Source organism: Belonocnema kinseyi, chromosome 3 (assembly GCF_010883055.1).
Source record: "Belonocnema kinseyi isolate 2016_QV_RU_SX_M_011 chromosome 3, B_treatae_v1, whole genome shotgun sequence".
NCBI lineage: Eukaryota > Metazoa > Arthropoda > Insecta > Hymenoptera > Cynipidae > Belonocnema > Belonocnema kinseyi.
In genome coordinates, this window is record NC_046659.1 from 70,401,209 (window position 1) to 70,417,790 (window position 16,582).

Genomic DNA, 16,582 nt, shown 5'->3' on the forward strand with positions numbered 1-16,582 from the left:
GACTTTTTCTTATTTCCAAACTTGAAAAAATGGCTCGGTGGACAGAGATTTCCAGACAACGAAGACGTCATTGCCTCTGTAAGTGCTTATTTTGAGGATCTTTCGAAAATACACTTTTCTGAAGGATTAAAAAAACTTGAAAAGTGATTGACCAAGTGTATAGAGCTCCAAGGAGATTATGTTGCAAAATAAAAAAAAATTTACCCAAAAAAAAATTGTTTTTATACTTCATTCTAAGGACTTATTGAACTACCCTCGTATTTTTAAATTTTGAAACAGTCGAATTGTAGAAAATGTCTTCCCGTAAAAAGTGAGCCGTCGTTTAGTTAGATGCAATTATTTTTCAAAAATTGGTAAGAAGCGATGGTCAGAAAAAATTCAATTGCAAAAAACCTTGGTTAAAATTAATGTTTTGTTTTGTGAATTTTAATATTTTTCAGAAAAAATAATGATTTTTATTTGAAATGACATCAGTTATAATATTGTGATTCTTAAAATCATAGAAAAGGATTTCAATTTTTTAAAGGGATTTTTAAAGCTTTCAAGGCTTTTTAAAATTTTTTAGGATTTCAGAAAATATTAGATTTCATAGAATGTCACGGGATTTTATAATATTTTAGTGGTTTTTAACGAATTTTCAAGTCAGAAGTACGGTATATCATAGAGTTTCAAATATTGGAGATTTGATTTTTTTAATTCACCCTGAATTCTTATTAATTCAGCCTAAATTTTTTGGACTTTTTTATTTATTTGAATTATTCTAAATTTTCTTAAATGTTACTTAATTCAATGGATTTTTTTGAATTTTCGAAAGTTGATTTAATTGATTTTCAGGAACAATTTCAGCAATTTGATTGGATTTCAAAAGATTTACATTAATTTAGTGTATTTTAAAAGATTTCCAGAAATTTTCAAGAGATTAAAAAAAATTCACGGGATTTTAAATTTGTATGGGATTTCAAAGAATTTTTTTCACAAAGTTGGGGGATTTCGTAGGGTTTCAAAGAGTTTAAGAAATCAATAGAGTTTTTTCGATTTAAAAAAAAATTCCAATTAATTTGAATTCTTTTAAATTCTTTTGTAGTATTTAGTCATTTTTTGGTTAGAAATTAGTAGGGTTTCAAAGATTTGAAGAGATTTGAAGATATTTTTTTTAATTCAACCTGAATTCTTATTAATTTATCTTGAATTCTTTCAAATTCTCTTGCATTTCTTTAACTCGCTTGAATTTTTATAAATTAACTCAATTCTACTCAATCCAATGAATTAAAAAAAGAGTATTTTTAATTCATATAGAAGCCTTTAAAACTCACCATAAAGTCTTAGAAATTTCATCCAATTCTTTTGAATTCTCTTTCATTTTCTAAAGTAATTTCAAACTTACTCAATTTAATTCATTTCTTCATATTTTTTATTTGTTTTCAATTCACTTGATTGCTTTTTAAATCCAGTCAAATTTTACTGAAATCAATGGCATTTTTTCGAGTTATAAAAATATTTCCAATTCATTTGGATTCTTTTTAATTGTTTTGTAGTCATGAGTCATTTTTTTGTTAGAAAAATAGTATGGTTTCAAAGATTTGAAGTGATTTGAAATTATTTTTGGGAATTCATCCTGAATTCTTTTTAATTCTTTAGAATTCTCTTGAATTTTTTTTATTCAATTGCACTCTTCTGAATTTACTCATTTTTACTCCTTCCAATGGATTTTAACAAAGTTTTGATCTAATTCATTTTGAAGCCAAAAAGACGATTATTTCCTACAAAAAAGTGTAAATTTTAACCGGAAAGGAATTTTCATCAAAATAGTAGTTACATTTTCAACCCGCAGATGAATTTTCAACTAAAATGTTGAATCTTCGACAAAAAAAAAAATGTTTCAAGTCACAAAAACGAATCTTTTCTACAAACATTTAAATTTCTGCCAAAAATGGATTTTGAATAAAATAGTTATATTTTTAACACAAGAGATGAGTTTTCAAATAAAATAATAAAATTTCAAACAAAATCAATAATTTGTAAGCCAAAAAAAAACAATCTTTTGAAAAAAAGTGAATTTCAACCAAAAAGGATGAATTTTTGACAAAATTATTGATTTTCCAATCAAATTAAATTTTCAATAATAAAAAATAAATTCTTAAAACAAATGTAATATGTTATTTTTCATCCAAAAAAGATTTTAATTTTTAATCAAATAGTTGAATTAATCCAAGAAAGATAAATTTTCAAGAGACTAGTTAATTTTTCAACCAAAAAAAGACTTTTCAATCAAGAGATTTAAAATTATTTTTTTTTGGAATTCACCCTGAATTCTAATAAACTCTTTGGAATTTTTTTAATTCTTTGGAATTTCTTTGAATTTTTCTGAGCCCATTTCAAATTTCTGAATTCAATGAAACTTTCCCATATATATTTTAATTGTTCTTGATTTACATGCATTTTTTTATTCTTGAGTCTTTATGAATTTCATCGAATTCCTTTAAATTCATTCCAATTTTACGGAAATCAATACAATCTTTTTGATTAAATTTGTTTTCCAATTTGCTTTAATATAAATTAAATGTGAATTTATTTATTATGGATTTATCTTGATTTTGTTACCCGTCGAGCGCGAAAAAAGTACTCTATGTCCGTGAAAGTCCCTATATTTTATCCCATAGACAAGGGCATCGTGACCCAGAATCGCTCGGCCTTTTTCAATATCTACCAATTTTTTTCGACGGGAAACTGAAAGGAAATTTATGATCCCTTTGAAAAAATCCCAATATGAAGGGTTCCGACAACCCCTTTTTGTATAACTTGACAGAGCCTGAAATACAAAATATTTTATTTACAGTGTTTGAACTAAGCAATTGCCAATAATTGTTTACAAATAAATGTTTTCGACATTATTATTGCTAAATAATTTTAAAAAATACTAATAATAATCAAAATAAGTGTTCGAAAATCGAAAAAATTAAAAGCTTTAAAAATTGATTACTTAAAATTTAAAGAAACTGAAATTGCATTAGCGCTTTTAAATAAAAATAATGTTTAACTTGATACTGCTTTAAAGTATATTGAATGTTTCAAAGTAAAAACTGCTTAAATTGTAGAATTAAAAATTTTTATTTTATTTAAACAATTTAAAGTTGATGCCACACATCTTTTCACTATGATAAAAAATTAATTTTTCGTCATTTTTACCTCTCAAAATGTAAATTTGTTAAATTATAAAGCTTTAAAATTAAATAATTCGGAAAAAGTTTTAAAAAAAAGTAATTTTAAAAATTTTAAAAGAGACGTTTTGAAAAAAGGTATCGCAACTGAAGGGGAAAAATTCTTTGTTTTGGTATTAACAAATCTTAAAAATAGTTATTTTTTTCTATCTGTTAGATATAATAATATAATCAATTATTTAAGCCCATTAAATTTTTTTTTTAACTTTCAATGTTAAAAAATGTGTTATTATCGATTTTAAAATCGATTATTTTCTTAATATTAGGTAATTTAAACTGAAGGACACATGAATTTCTTGCTACTTTTTAATTTTATTTGAAAATTAAATTTTGAATTATTTGTAAACAAAACCATTTTTATGGGATTTAAATTGCGAGCATAAAAAACTACAATTGCAATGAATATTTTTTTTAGAAATATTAGAGTAACGAAAACTAAACATTCATTATTTGATTTCATAATTTTCAATTTTAGCGTGAAGTTTCGAATATAAATAATGGTCTCGAGTTTAAGGGTTCCCAGTGGCCTGGGGTCACTAGTAGCTACAGGATCTACCCTTGGAGACCCCTGCCATAGGCACAGTGAGGTCTGAATCTTAGAATTCATCTTCAGTAATTGAGCAATATCACATTGCTATTCTATTTTCAGGATTTTGACATAGCTGGTCAGTACGACCCGATGTTACCAGACGTAGAATGCCTTCGCATAATTTCTGAGGCTCTATCTTCCTTGAATTTAGGACCCTTTTTAATTAAGGTTAATCATAGATGTATCTTAGACGGCATATTCGAGACGTGTGGTGTTCCCAAATCCCAATTTCGCGGTATTTGTTCCGCCGTGGACAAACTGGACAAGAGTCCTTGGGAGGAAGTCCGGAAGGAAATGGTGGAGGAAAAGAATCTGGATGGTGCGATCGCTGATAAAATTGGTGCTTATGTCTCGCTCTCTGGACAAATTGAACTTGTCGAGAAATTGAGACAAGATGAGAATCTGATGAAATCTCCAAGTGCTGTGCAAGGTCTCAATGCGATGGAGTTATTATTGAAGTATTGTGAGATTTATAAAATCAGTGATAATGTCAAATTCGACATGAGTTTGGCGAGGGGACTGGATTACTACACTGGAGTGATTTATGAAGCAGTATTAACCGGTAAGTTTACTCAATTGCAATAATACGATCTCTTATGTAGTCCAGGGTTGTTGGAAGACCTAAAAAAAAGTTATGGAATTTCGAAAAACTTCTGGAAAAAGTAAAAAAGTAAGAGAATTTTTTTATAAAGTGATAAATTCTTTTTTTAGAAACTGTTTTAAAGTTTTAATTATAATCTTTGTACTTTAAGGAGAATTTTTCACTTGGGAGTTGATTTTTCACTAATAAAAATAATACTCATGAGCATGCGAGCATGCTCAAGAATATGCTCGACCTTCATATGCTTTGAGAATTTAAGGAGTGTTAGTAAGCATTTTGAATGAGGACTTAAAAAATCACATTTTCTACCTTTTTTAATAATAATTACATTATTTAAATTTCGCGAGAAAATGTATCGCTTCGAATTTAAAAGGGCGCTTAATTTAAATTACTCAGGGTTGCTGCAATATCCCAATTGATCAATTCTTCTAGGCATAAAACCAGCCATACATCTAAAAGATTAATAATATTGATGCAAAAAATTCTTATTTCTAAATACATTTCAAACACTTTTTAGGTAAGTTTTCAAATCGAAGAAATAAATTTTGAACCTAAGAAATGGATTTTTAACTCAAATGATAAATCTTCAAAAAAAAATTTTTTTAATCAAATAGTTTCAGTTTCAACCCAAAAGATTAATTTTCTACAAAAAAAGATTTGTTGTCAACAAAGTACATGAATTTTCATCAGGAAAAGATAAATTTTAAACCCATTAGATGAATTTTTTACCAAAAATATATTTTAAATTAAATATATAAATTTTCATCTAGAAAAGATAAATTCACAAACCAAAACTTGAATAGTTTGATTTGCAGTCAGAAAAGTAAATTTTAAAGAAGAAAAGAACAAGTTTTTAGCCAAATGAATTTATTTTCTACTGAAAATATAAATTTTCAAGCAAAAATGAAATAGTTACATCTTCAGTTAAAAAAAAAATACATTTTCAACTAAAAAGAAACGAATTTTCAGTCAAAGAAATTAATTTTTACTCAAAGTGATGAATTTTCAATCAAAAATATAAACTTTTAAACAAATCGTCGAATTTTGAACGCAAAACATGAATTTTATATATAAAAAAAAAATTTTTAACTAAATATTTTTTGTTTAGCGAAACAAGTGAATTCTTAACCAAAAATAGAATAGTTAAATTGTCTACAGAAAAGAACATTTTTAATGAAGACGATTATATTTCTATTGAAAAAGGTAAATTTTCAACAACAACAAATGGATTAGTTAGAGTAAATTTTCAAATAAAGTGATAAATTTTTAACTGAAATAATTTAATTTTAACCAAATACAAGCATTTTCAAGTAAAAAGATAAATTTTCTATAAAAAAAAATAATAAATAATATTATATTTTATTTATGGTAGAAAAATTATCGTTTTAGCTGGAAATTCTTGTATTTGGTTAAAAATTAAATTTTTTATAGCTGAATATTTATCGTTTTAGTTTAAAATTTTTTGTGGAAAATTTACCTTTTTCAAAAGAAATGTAATCTTCTTCATTAGCAAATGGTCTGTTTTTTAGAAAATTTAATTTTTTTTTGTAGAATTCCTTGGTTTGGTTGAAAACACAATTTAGTTAGAAACTCTTTTTTTATATAGAAAATTCATCTTTTGCGTTGAAAATTTTACAATTTGGCCCAAAAGTCATGTTTTCCGCCATTAAAATATATTTACAACCAAACATAAACGAATTTTCAACGAAATAGTTCAATTTTCACCACAGAAATTAATTTTTAATCAAAAAATAGAACTTTCAACTAATGAGAGTACTCTTCTACAAAAAATTCGAATTTTCAACAAATAGTTGAATTTTCACCTACAACTGAGCAATTTTCAACTAAAAATAGAATAACTAAATTTTCAGTAAACAACCTCATTTTCAATCAATTCAAAGTATATTTTATAACGAAAAAAGGATAATTTTTAACCAAGAAGATTAAATTTCCAACAAAAAAGATGAATTTTCGACAAAAAATGGATCAGTTGCATTTAAATTTAAAAACAATAATTCTAAATAAGAAAGAACTAATTTGCAACCAAACAGATAAATTTTAAAACGATAAGATAAATTTTCAACAAGAGGCATGCATTTTCAACCAAACATTTGAATTTTTTAAGCAATTTTCATAAAAAAAGAGGAATTAGTAACTAAAAAACTTAAATATTCTCCCAAATATTCGATTTTTGAATAAAATACAGGAATTTAAAACCAAATATTTGAATTTTCAAATTAAGAAGATAAATTTTGTACCAAACGTGTACGAGTTAAATTTTCGGTTAGAACAATTAATTTTTGACTAAATAATTGAATTTTGAAGACAAAAAAATTCTATTAACTAAAATGATGAATCATCAACGAATTAAATGAATTTTTAACAAAGAGTTTCACTTCCAACTAAGTAGTTGAATTTTCAACCAAAAAGGATTTTGTTTTTATACCATAAATAGTTAAATTAAACCAAAAATGATACATTTTTTACGAAATAGTTTTAATTCTCAACCAAAAAAAGGCGAATTTTCAACAAAATAGTTGCGATAATTCAAAAAAGTATATCTTTATTTTACTCTAGAATGTTTTTGATTTTCTAAGTTGCTACAGAATCTGGAAAAAGTGGAAAAGTCATAGGATTTTGAAAAAGTGATTAGTCTTAATAATTCTTTTAGTATTTTACGGAGATTTTTTGATTGTCGAATTGATACGATTTGATTATTTTACTAATAAAAATAATATGATTATAATTTCAGATCTTTTAATAATATTTAATTTTAATATGAATAATAATTGTTTCCAATTCAATAATTTCAAAAAAATTGTACATTTTCAATAATTAATAATTGAACAGAAAAATATTCATAAATTAATCTGCGACCAGTAGAATGTGTTAAAACTGAATTTCATTTACAGTCATTTTTTAAGTAGACCTGAAACTGTATCGGTCATGTAAAGTCAGGTTGTTTAAAACTGGTGAGAGAAAGTCACGGAATGTCGGGTAAAACCTGACAGAGTCATGTAATTTTTTATTTCTGATGAAGCTGAAGTTAATTTGAGTATTTTGTTAAAAATTTGAACATTTTGTAAAAGTCTTCTTTTTTTTAAATTCGTCTTTTTGGGTTGATAATTCGTCTTTTCTGTTTGTTGAATCGAACTGTTTTTGGTTTGAAATAAAAATATTTTTTAGTGGAGTTACCAACTATTACATCTTGCGCCGAGAATTAATATTTCTTGGTTGATGATTCATAATTTTAGTTTAAACCATTTTTTTTGTTCAAGATTGAACTATTTTATTGAAAATTCATCTGTTCGTTTGAAAATTTAACCGTTTTTTGCAAGTTTATTTTATTAGATTGAAAATTAATTTATTTAAATATTGGTCTTTTCTTGGGTAGAAAATTAAGCTTTAGGGTTTAAAATTCCACTATTTGGTAGAAAAATTTGTTTTTGTTTTTGTTTGAAGGTCATCATTACAGTTAAAAATGTATTTATTTTTATTAAAAATGTAACTTTTCTGTTTTGTGTGGTAAATTTATATTTTTTTGTAGGAATTCAATTTTTTTGGTGGCAAAATTATTGAGATTTCACTTTCTTTGTCAAAGATTCATAACTTCGAAATTAAAATTTCAGCAATTTTTTTATTAGTTATTTTTTTGGCTGAATGTGTGTGTATCATTTTAGTTAAAAAGTAATTTATTTTGTTGAAAATTTGTATTTTTTGGCTTAATTTTACTGTTTTGATTAAAAATGAAAATAGTCTTTTTGTGGAAATACCAACTATTGCACTTTTTCTTAAAAATTAATTTTTTATCGAGGATTTATTAATTTTGTTGAAAATTTAACGACTCTGTTGAAAGTCTGTCCAAGTTTGATTTCAACAGTTTTTCAAATAATCAGTTGAATTTTTATCTTTTTCAATTATGATATCATTCAGTTGACAATCCGTTATAATTCGAAATTTTTTGTAAATTTTCCATTTTGGATTTTATCTTTTAAGCGTACATTTTTCTTTTAAAAAATTTTAAAATGCAGTTTTAAAGACTTGAAAAATACAAATTATTTGCGTTCGAAAACCACAATTTCGGATAAAAAATCCTTTTTAGTTGACAATTGTGAATATAAATTATAACAATTTTTAAAATTGATCTATGTATTAAGGATTAACAAGTGAATAATAATTGATTTTACAAGACTGAATTTTACAAGACTATATTCAATTTTAAGACAACTTTAAAATAATATTGTATATTCATAATTAGAGGGTTTTAATAAATTTAAAATATTTTTTTAGTCTAATATTTGAAATTTCGTAATTGGAAAAAATAAAAATTCCTTAGTATTTAGAAATATTTAATTCTTAATGTAAAATCAGTAATTATAGATCAAATATTCAAATCTAAACTTTGAAATTTACTATTTTAATTGTTGTACTTGAAAAATTTAGTTCAATTTAATGGTAGCATTTTTATATATAATAAATATAGAGCACTTATAATTGTTAACAAAAAAAAATGGTGTAAGTTGAAGAGAAATTTAGAAGATCTGAAAAGATTCAAAATTAATCTCAATTTTGAAATGATTTCAAATAATTAAAATGAAGTGTCTGCGTATAACAATAAAATCCGGTTATTCGTGCCGAATTTCGATGCAAATAACCCACCGGCTTAATTTGAATCAAAGTACAGATTTTTGCAGATTTCCACAAAAAATTTAGAAGCTTTTCAAAAAATAAAAAATATCAAAAAACATTTTCTTCAAATTCCTAAGAAAATTTAAAGAAACTTCTTATTTTGAAAAATTAATTTTCAGAGAAAATTTTAGAAGAATAAAAAAGAGTTCGAAAATTGTCGAAAATGAATTTGAAAGTTCTGAAAAAAATGCGAAAATAATTTAAAATCTGAATAATTGCCAGGGTGGCCGCTGGACCGGGAAATAACCGGGAATTTTCTGAGAGGAATTTTCTGAGAGAGTGGCCGCTGGACCGGGAAATGACCGGGAAAAATCTGTCCACGATCGATTTCAACAGTTTAAAAATAATTAGTGGGATTGTTATGTTTTTCAATTATGCTATTATTTAGCTTACAATGCGTAATTCATAATCTTTTTACTTTAAAAATTTGCCATTTAAAATTATTATTTCTAAGCTCACATTTTTAATTTAAACAATTTTTAAATGCTATCTTAAAGACTTGAACAAATAAAAAATAAAAGCCTTTGATGTGGAGAATTTTGTATAAAAAACATTTTATAAATAATTTTTTTAAATTTATCTGCACCTCAAGTAATAAAAAGTAAACAAAAACGATTTGACAAAACGATTTTAATCCAGTTCCAAATTTAAGAATTTTCAGATTTTAACGTTAAAACTTAAGCGGTTTCAGTATGAAAGGCTTAGTCATTAAACAAATGTGAACGTGTAACTAAAAGTTTATCAACTACTTTCCACCTAAAAATAACTTCATAATAATATATTTTTACTTAAAGGATTTTATTAAATTTAAAATATTGTTTCAGTCTAAAATATTCATTTTTTAACCCATTCAATTTGAAGTTTTTAATTGAAAAAAAGATTAATTATTGAATATATAGCAATATTTAAATTTTTTATTCAAGGCAAGTAAATTGAAACCATATATTTAAAAATAAAGAGTTTTTAACTAAATTGTTTGACATAGACAGCCTGGAATCGTTAAAATTTCGACGAACTTTAAACGTTACAATTTTAATTGTTGTATTTGAAAAATGCTTAATTTGTAAGGAAAAATTTTTTTATTTTGATGTATAATTTACAAATGAACAATTGCAGAAATAATTTGAGTAATTTAAACAGATGATTACGAGTTTTAAAAAGATTAAAAATGATCATGCAAAGTTTAGAAAGTTTTCTTAAAATCTTCTAGAATCTTTTTTGAAAATTTTGTTTGAATCTTTGAAAAACTTTTTAAATATTCTCTGAAAATAATTTTTTCAAAATGAAAAGTTATTTTTAATTTTCCTAGGAATATTAAGAAAATGTTTTTATTCTTTTGAAGCTTTTTACAATTCTTGAAAAGAATCTAATTTTTTGTTAAAATTAGTCAAATGTTGCCCACAAATAATAAATGTTCAATTGTTATTTATACATTCAAATTGTAAAGAAATTTTCTAAAATTTGCAGGATTTTCTGAAAATGTAGAAAAAAGTCAATTCATTTTGACCGGTATTTAGAAATTCTGCAAAGATTTCCGAAATAATTAAAAATTTAAAACCAAGTTAAAACAAGTTTTAGATTTCTCAAGATTTTGAAATAAAATTTTGAAGCTTTCCAAGGATATTTAAACTATTTAAAAATAAAATAATTGAATTTCTAATTTAAGAAGTGTTCAAATTTGTTCAATTTTTAAATATTTGGTGCTTCTAGCTTAAAATTCCTTAAAATTATATCATTTTGAAAATTTTAAAGTTCATTGATTGATTTTTTAATTTAGATCATTGAAAATGATAACGTGGATTTATATTTTTTCATATTGAAAATTGTTACTACCTTCAATTTTATACGCGTAAATTATCGAGCATTTGAATACGAAGTTTTTAATTAAACACTTAAAATTTTCAATTTTAAAAGTTCAAAATTTAATAGTTCCACTTTGAGTGTTTTCACTTAAATCTCAGTTTTTATTACCTCAAGTGGAAAATTTTGTAGCTTTAGTGTTCCATTTTTTTAATTTCATAGACCGTGAAAAATGTGTGCGAACCGGGAAATGACCGGGGGGAATTTATTTCGTCGATTTAAACGGCCACCCTCAATGTAAAACAACATGTAAATATTTCGAGATTTTGAAATAAAACTTTGAACCTTTTTAAAGATTTTAAAACTATTTAAAATGAAAGTAATTAAATTTTTTTATTTGAGAAGTATTCTGTTTATAACAAAAATGTAATCGATCTATTTTAAATATTTCTAGCTTAAAATTGCTTGAAATGATTTGTAGCAAAGTTTTTTTTTACATCAAATGGAACAAATTTTAGCTTTAGTGATTGAATCTTTTTTACATTCTCATCAGAGAAGGTATTAGATTTGTGTAAAATTTGCCCCCCCCCCCCCCCAGTTTTTGTCAAATGTCCACGTTTTGAGACCCTCTGAAACCGAAAAACGGGGTTTTACGAATGTGTCTGTCTGTGAAGACGATAACTTTCGAAAAAATTAATCTATTAGATTGCCCTTTGGCACACTCGTTTAGTGTCCTAAACTACAGGTCAAGTTCGTTAGCCAGCCATTTTGGATAAAAATTCAAAAAGTGGGCACATTTTGAATATTTTTGAGACCACTTTTTTAAAAATTCCAAAATTTTCTGTACGGTTATTTATAGTATTCAAAACGTTGAACAATTTATCCTAATGACTTTTTTCGAAAAATATAAAAATTACCAGAGTTAGAGCATTTTCAAAATCCAAAAAAACAAATTAAAATGAACATTTTAAGTCAAACAACGCATGATACGAAAAAAAAGTCAAGAGAAAAAAACGTTACTTTTTAAAAGCCCTACAAGATTACGATAACAATTTTTTTAATTTGGTCTAAAAGTTAAAAATTACAAATTTGATCGTACCAAAAATGTTTGAAACATTTTTTCAAGATTTAAAAATTGTATGTACGGTTGTCCATAGTACTCAGGAACTCAAACAATTTATCCCCATGACTTTTTTCTATAAAAAAGAAAATTATCAGTGTTAGAGCATTTTCAAAATCCAAAAAAACAAACTGAAATGAACATTTTGAGTCAAACAACGCATGATATGAAAAAAAGCCAAGAGAAGGAAAACTTTGTTTTTTGAAATCCCTACAGGAGTACGATAATAACTTTTTTAATTTGGTCGAAAAGTCGAACATTCCAAATTTGATCGTACCAAAAATAATGAAAAATTCAAAAATTCCATTTTTTGGTCAAACTATGCAAGATACGAAAAAAATAAAAAAGCTCAAATTGCGCACCCTGGGAAGAACTAAAAATTTATAATGAATCACTTTTCGATATAAGCTACGAAAAAAAATGAGACAAAAATTGTTCATCTAAAAAAGAGCCAAACAAACAAAAGTTGTTCGCCTAAAAAGATCTATAAATTTATTATTAATCATTTTTTAATTGGACGAGTAAATCTTCTTTTAATCGTAAAACATAAGATAAAAAATGCAAAAATGAACTTTTTGGAAAAAGCGCAGAAAAGACGAAGTAGGAGATAGGCTCCTATATAGGACCCTGTATAGGTTCCTGTATTAGACCCTATGCAGATGCGCAGTAGTTTTTATTCAATCGTAAATAACAACATTGAAAATAAAAAATTATAAAAACAAGGAAATAAGAATTAGTATGATTCAATTTTTATGCATATTATGAATTGTAATGGTACACATTTATTGAAATGATGCATGTTTCAGAGCAGCTTAGAATACTTAGAATAAAATACTTAGAATAAATACTTAGAATAAAGCAAAATAAGAAACAAATACAAAAATAATCATGATAAATACAATTTGCTTTTTATTTTGCACTTTTGTAATAATTAATCCCAGACAGACTTACATAAAAATGTATTATAATTGATACAAAAGTGTTAGGTATAATGCAGAAAAGTTTACATGTTGGATAAAGTCGAGTGCGAAGCACGAGATACGTGATGAGAATGTGTTCGTTAAAGCCAAAAGAGCTTTAACAAAAGAGAGTTCAAAATTACAGTTGTCGGTCCGTTCACCTTTGATTTTAAAAGGTCTGTGCCCGAATGTGGAAGAAATGAAAAGACCAAGTGCGGAGTGCGATTGCCATCAGTCGCATGCCATAGGTGCGCTCAAACTCTCTTTTAACGAAAGAGAATTCACAATTACAAAATTACAGTGGTGGATGTTTTGGGTCTTAATTTTAAAATGTTTGCGCAAGAATGTGCGAAAATATAAAGACCGAGCGCGTAGCGCGAGGTAAATACATAATCGATCGCGAAGCGCTAGATAAATACAACATCGAGCGCGAAGCGCGAGAACCAACAGTTGCGCGCCCTAGGCGCGCTCAAACGTGCGAGCCGTGCGCACAGCGCGCAATGAGAATGTGCCCGCTTGGCGGGCATATTTTTTATTAAAACGACTACCCTGATATTTTTAAATATTAACTCGAGAAATAAACTCTTTATTTTCCAGGAGATGACGTTGGTGTTGGAAGCATAGCTGGTGGAGGTCGCTACGACAATTTGGTTGGAATGTTCGACACAAAAAATAAAAACGTGCCCTGTGTGGGATTATCTCTAGGAGTCGAGAGGATTTTCAGTGTCCTGGAATCGAAGCTTGAAAATAAAGGTATGCGAACTCGAACCAACGAGGTTGAGGTTTTCGTCGCAACTGCTCAGAAAAATCTCCACGAGGAACGAATGCGAATACTCGCTGAATTGTGGGACGCTGGTATCAAAGCCGAACATTCGTACAAGAAACACTCGAAAATCCTCGCCCAGTTGCAGCATTGCGAGGAGAATGGAATTCCTCTGGTGGTCATTATCGGCGAGGGCGAATTGCAGAGGGGCGAAGTCACATTCCGGGAAGTGACGTCGAGAGCTGAAAAGTCTGTGCCGAGGAAAGAACTCGTCCAGGAGATTCAAAAGTGGATCGAACATTCACGAACAAATCCTTAGCCAATCTACAATTTAATTTTTTTATAACTTCTGTTGAAATGAGACCGGAACACGGGGGTCAAACGTCTTTTTTTTATTTAATAGTTTGCATTTTACACTTTTATGTACCTCAACGGGATTTGTACAAAGTCATTTTTCGATTCTGTTATCGAGGAGTAAGGCGGGATTCAACTGTCTGAAAATCCAGAGACTCACGGATGGATCAGGAGTGCAAAATTCTGTTCAGATTAAGCAAGTGTAGTGATTTTAGGCCATTTAATTCATAGGACCTCATGGTTCTTAATTTAGCGAGTGATACTTCATGTGCTGAGATATCTCAGTTTTATGATTTTTACCAAGAGACAACCAAACTTTTTATTTATTGTAATGAATTTTGAAATAAAAGAAGCATTTAATTGTAGGTTACGAGTTCTTATTCCAAGGTGGCAGTTGGACCGAGATACTGGGATTTTTTTTTAGACTGGGAAATTATAGTACATTTATTTTTTGACTCTGAATTTTACAAATTTTTAGGAAAATATATGTCCAAGTTTAATTTCAACAGTTTTAAAAATCTGTTGAAATAAAACTTCGACAGATATTTTCCTGAAAAGTTGTAAAATTTTATTTCCTAATTTATTTATTGATTTTATTTTTAAAACTTAAGAATTAAATTAAAAAACTTAAAATTTTTTCATAAAAAAACAGTTTTTAAAACTGTTAAAATAAAACTTGGATAGACATTTTCCTAGAAATTTGTAAAATTCCCATTCAAAAAATAAAGGTGCTGTAATTTCCCCGCTAGAAAAATAAAATTAATAAACAAATTAGTCAAGAAAATTTTCCTAACAATTTGTAAAATTCCCAGTCAAAAAATAAATGTACTGTAATTTCCCAGTTTTAAAAATAAAATTAATTAATTAATAAATAAAATTTTACCAATTTTTTGGTAAAATAACTTTTTTTTAAAGTTAAGAAATAAAATTAATAAATTAATAAATAAAATTTTACAAATTTTTTGGAAAATATCTGTCCAAGTTTTATTTCAAGAGTTTTTTTTAAACTGTTGAAATAAAACTTGGACAGATATTTTTCTGAAGATTTGTAAAATTTTATTTAATAATTTATTTATTAATTTTATTTTTAAAACTTAAAAATTAAATTAAAGAACTTAAAATTTTTTCCTTGGACAGATATTTTCCTAAAAATTGGTAAAATTTCCAATCAAAAAATAAATGTACTGTAATTTCCCGGATAGAAAAATAAAATAAATAAATAAATTAGTAAATAAAATTTTCCTAAAAATTTGTAAAATGCCCAGTCAAAAAATAAATGTACTGTAATTTCCCAGTCTTAAAAATAAAATAAATAAGTTAGTAAATAAACTTTTACAAATTTTTAGGAAAATATCTGTCCAAGAATCATTACAACAATTTTGTGAAACTATTAAAATAAAACTTGGACAGATATTTTTCTAAACATTTGTAAAATTCCCAAAAAATAAAATAAATAAATGAATTAGTGAATACAATTTTATAAATTTTCAGGAAAATATCTGTGCAAGTATTATTTCAACAGATTAAAAAATAAAGTTTGAAAATAAAATTAATAAATAAAATGTTACAAATTTTTTGGAAAATATCTGTCCAAGTTTTATTTCAAGAGTTTTTTTAACTGTTTTCAAACAGAAAATTTAGAAGCTTCTTAAGAATAATGAAAGGCTTCAAAAGAGTAAAAAACATTTTCATAAGAAAATTGAAAATAACTTTCTTTTGAAAAATTAATTTAAAGAGAATATAGGAAAAGATGGCCGAAAATGAAATATTTTTCATTTTGCAGGTTGTAAAAGAAATTTTTTCGGAAGAATTCAAATCATTTTAAAAGATGTTTAGAATTTCTGAAAACATTTCATTTCAAAATTTCAATTTCAAAGATGTTGAAATAAATTTTTGAAGCTTTTTGAGGATTTTTAAACTAGTTAAAATGAAAATACAATTTAACTTTCAATTTAAAGGAATAAATGTTTAGCTTTGAAGTTCAATTTTTTGAATTTCATTGACTTTGAAAACTTGTTGCGAACCGTGAAGTGGCCGGGAATTGTTTCATGTGATTAGAACGGACACCCTAAAAACGCAATTCGGAAATCATTCACTTACAAATTTTTTGTTTCAAATTTTAAGCGTACATTTTTCATTTAAAGAATTTTAAAATGCAGTTTTTAAGGGCATGTGACACAGCTAAATACCTATATTACCGACCACAGTTTTTCAGTTGACTGAATGTTTTTTTGAATCTAAGAACTTTTTTTGTAAATAAAATATCGAGCTGAAACTTTGGGAAATGTATTAGAGAACAATAAAGTACGTTTAGGTACAGCATTTTTGTAGGAACTTCACTGAAAATTATTTCATCTTTTTTCTGAACCTCAACATTTTTTGAACACTCGAACTTTTTTTATACATAAAATATCGGTCTCAAACTTTGAGAAATGCAAGAGTCGAAAGAAAACTACGTTTAAGTACAAAGCTTAATAATAAAAGATGTA

General features: G+C 26.1%; 1 protein-coding gene across 3 annotated transcripts in view; it reads left to right on the top strand.

Moving 5' to 3' along the window:
• Positions 1–14,458, top strand: part of LOC117170341 (histidine--tRNA ligase, cytoplasmic) — a 32,525-nt gene extending 18,067 nt beyond the window's left edge. For all 3 annotated transcript variants that reach the window (XM_033357077.1, XM_033357078.1, XM_033357079.1), the window contains 2 exons: positions 3,868–4,369; positions 13,574–14,458. In XM_033357077.1, the coding sequence (XP_033212968.1) occupies positions 3,868–4,369; positions 13,574–14,058 (987 nt within the window). In that variant the 3' untranslated portion in view covers positions 14,059–14,458. The remainder of the gene's footprint in view (positions 1–3,867; positions 4,370–13,573) is intronic.
• Positions 14,459–16,582: the final 2,124 nt, after the last annotated feature.